At 45.8% G+C, this 2596-nt stretch overlaps 1 protein-coding gene across 1 annotated transcript; it reads right to left on the bottom strand.

The window, feature by feature from the left end:
• Positions 1-594: 594 nt before the first annotated feature.
• On the bottom strand, positions 595-2388 carry LOC110870039. Its single transcript, XM_022119236.1, has one exon. It carries the CDS (start codon positions 2386-2388, stop codon positions 595-597), a length of 1794 nt encoding a protein of 597 aa, XP_021974928.1.
• Between the last annotated feature and the right edge of the window lie 208 nt (positions 2389-2596).

Below are 2596 nucleotides of genomic sequence, written 5' to 3'. Positions count from 1 at the left end.
ACTCTCGGACTCCCCATATGATGTAGTAGTCACCTCCGAGATAAACGTGTCCAGAATCTGCGTGTCCGAAGCATCACGCCCACAAACCTTACTCAAGCAATGACCCACATGTGACATGATGGTGTCAACGAAGTAGAGAGTATCGTCGTGCTCTCTAGGATGAGTCATCGACCTATTGATATCAAAAGTGACCATGTCATCCTCTACGCGAAGTGTTAGCTTACCATCATAAACATCAATCAATGCTCTCGCGGTAGCTAGGAATGGTCGACCTAGAATCAATGGTACATGAGCATCCTCATCCATGTCTAAGATCACAAAGTCAACAGGGAAGACAAACTTGTCGACTTTCACTAACATGTTTTCCACAATCCCTCGCGGATATTTCACTGACCGATCCGCGAGCTGGAGACTCATACGAGTAGGAGAAGGCTCGCCTAGGTTGAGCTTAGCAAACACTGCATAGGGCATCAAATTTATGCTAGCTCCCAGGTCGGCCAAAGCATTGCTGACTGATAGATCACCAATCAAGCATGGAATAGTAAAGCTTCCCGGATCAGTCATCTTCTTGGGAAGACGATTCTGAAGAACTGCCTAGCACTCTTCACTCAAGGACACATGTGATAACTCCTCTAACTTCTTCTTATTACTAAGAATGTCCTTCAGGAATTTGGCATACTTGGGCATATGCGCTAGAGCCTCTACGAAAGGAAGATTAATATGGAGCTGCTTAAACAAACCTAAGAATCTTGAGAACTGCTCCGCTTCCTTCTCTCTCTTAAATCTGCCCGGAAAAGGAATAGATGAATAATCACGAACGGGCTCATTCTTCTTCTTCTGAGACTCACTGGACTGTGCGGTACTTGCTGGGGCTAGCCTGGGTTGCACTTTGCCAGTGGGAGTCTCCATCTCTATCTCCTCATCAACCGGCTCTTCATCTACCACCGGTTGATCAACTGTGGCCCCTCTGCCACTCCGAGTCATGACAGCTTTAGCATGAGCATGAGAATTAGGATTAGGAACGGTGTTACCCGGTAATCCACCTTGTGGCCTCTGCTGTAACTGTCTCGCCATCTCCCCGATCTGCCTCTCCAAATTCTGCAGCGAAGCTCCCTGATTTTTAAACATACGATCGTGTTCCTCGTGTCGCTGATTATTCGAAGTCATATACTGGTTCAGCTGTTGACTTTGAGCAAGTAGAATGTCCTTCAGCTCCTTGAACTCAGTACCAGATGATGATCCACTTGAAGATTGCTGTTGGAACCCTGGCGGGTTTCCTCCCGACCTCCAGTTGGATTGATTTTTCCAACCCGAATTATAAGAATTATTAAATGAAGCATTTTGGAAACGATTATTCGGGTTGGAAATGTAGTCGACCTCTTCTTGTGATCTCACGGAACAATCAGCTGTCTCATGTCCTCCACGACATATCTCACACTTCCGATCCTTCAACTTCATCTCCCTCATCTCCCTCTTCAAAGCCTCTAACTCAGCAGCCAAACTAGTGTCAGGAGTGACCTGATACACACCTTTAGCAGAGGAGGTGGTCCTAGTAGAAGGAATGGAATTCCTCGCAGGATGGCTCTGCTGACCGGCCATAGCAAAACTCTCAAACATTTCCTCACACTCAGTTGGGTCCTTTTTGTCCATTATACAACCCCCAGCGGCAGTATTAAACATCAGTTGAGTATCAGGAGTGAGACCATTATAAAATTTCTCCACTAGAGCCCATTCAGAAAGACCATGTTGGGGGCACTTGCTAAGCAAGGTTTGGAATCGCTCCCATGCCATGTAGTAAGGCTCATCGGGATCCATACGGAACGAATGGATCTGGTCTCGAAGGCGTGCGGCCTTGGATGGAGGGTAGTACTTCTTGTAGAATTTAGATTTCAGAATCTCCCAAGTAGTGATAGAATTTTGAGGCAAAGTGTCGAGCCAAGTTGCAGCTCGACCAGAAAGGGAAAAGGGAAACAAGCGCAGATAAACTGCATCAGCGGTAACACCATGAAGATTGAAGGTGCTACAGATACGCAAGAATCGGGTGATGTGGCCTGGTGCATCCTCGTCCTCCAGACCGTGGAATTGAGCACTATTAGAAATTGTGGTCATGATATGGGAAGGGATCTGCCAATTCTGGTTAGCGGGTGCTTCGGGTGTCGTGATGGAAGTTCGGCCTCCGGTGAAGCCTTCAGTGGCATGCTGGTTCACAGTGCGTCTAGCAGGATTATCACCCATAGCAACTTTAGGAAAAGGAATAGGAATGAGTACCTTTTTGTCGGTGATCCTACAAATACGCTTCTGATGCTGGCTAAGACGCTTAAACAACTCTCGTTCGGGTTCAGATGAAGCAAAAATTTCGGGTGGTCCCTGTGAACGAGTATGGGGCATAAACTGGCGAATAAAAAAAATAACTAAATAAAAATTACGACTACGCTAAAAAAAATAATAATAAAGACGACCTAACACCTAAGGGCACAAATAGTAATTAGCAATCAAAGCAAGGGCACCTCAAGGCAAATAACTAGAAAGCAAATAAAAAGACAAAAAAATATGACTAAGGTCGTTCTCAAAAGTGCCTAAAAACAAGTCCCCGGCA

This window comes from Helianthus annuus, chromosome 8, assembly GCF_002127325.2.
Source record: "Helianthus annuus cultivar XRQ/B chromosome 8, HanXRQr2.0-SUNRISE, whole genome shotgun sequence".
Lineage (NCBI taxonomy): Eukaryota > Viridiplantae > Streptophyta > Magnoliopsida > Asterales > Asteraceae > Helianthus > Helianthus annuus.
The sequence above is the reverse complement of the archived record's forward strand: the minus strand, read 5'-3'. Positions and strand labels throughout refer to the sequence as shown.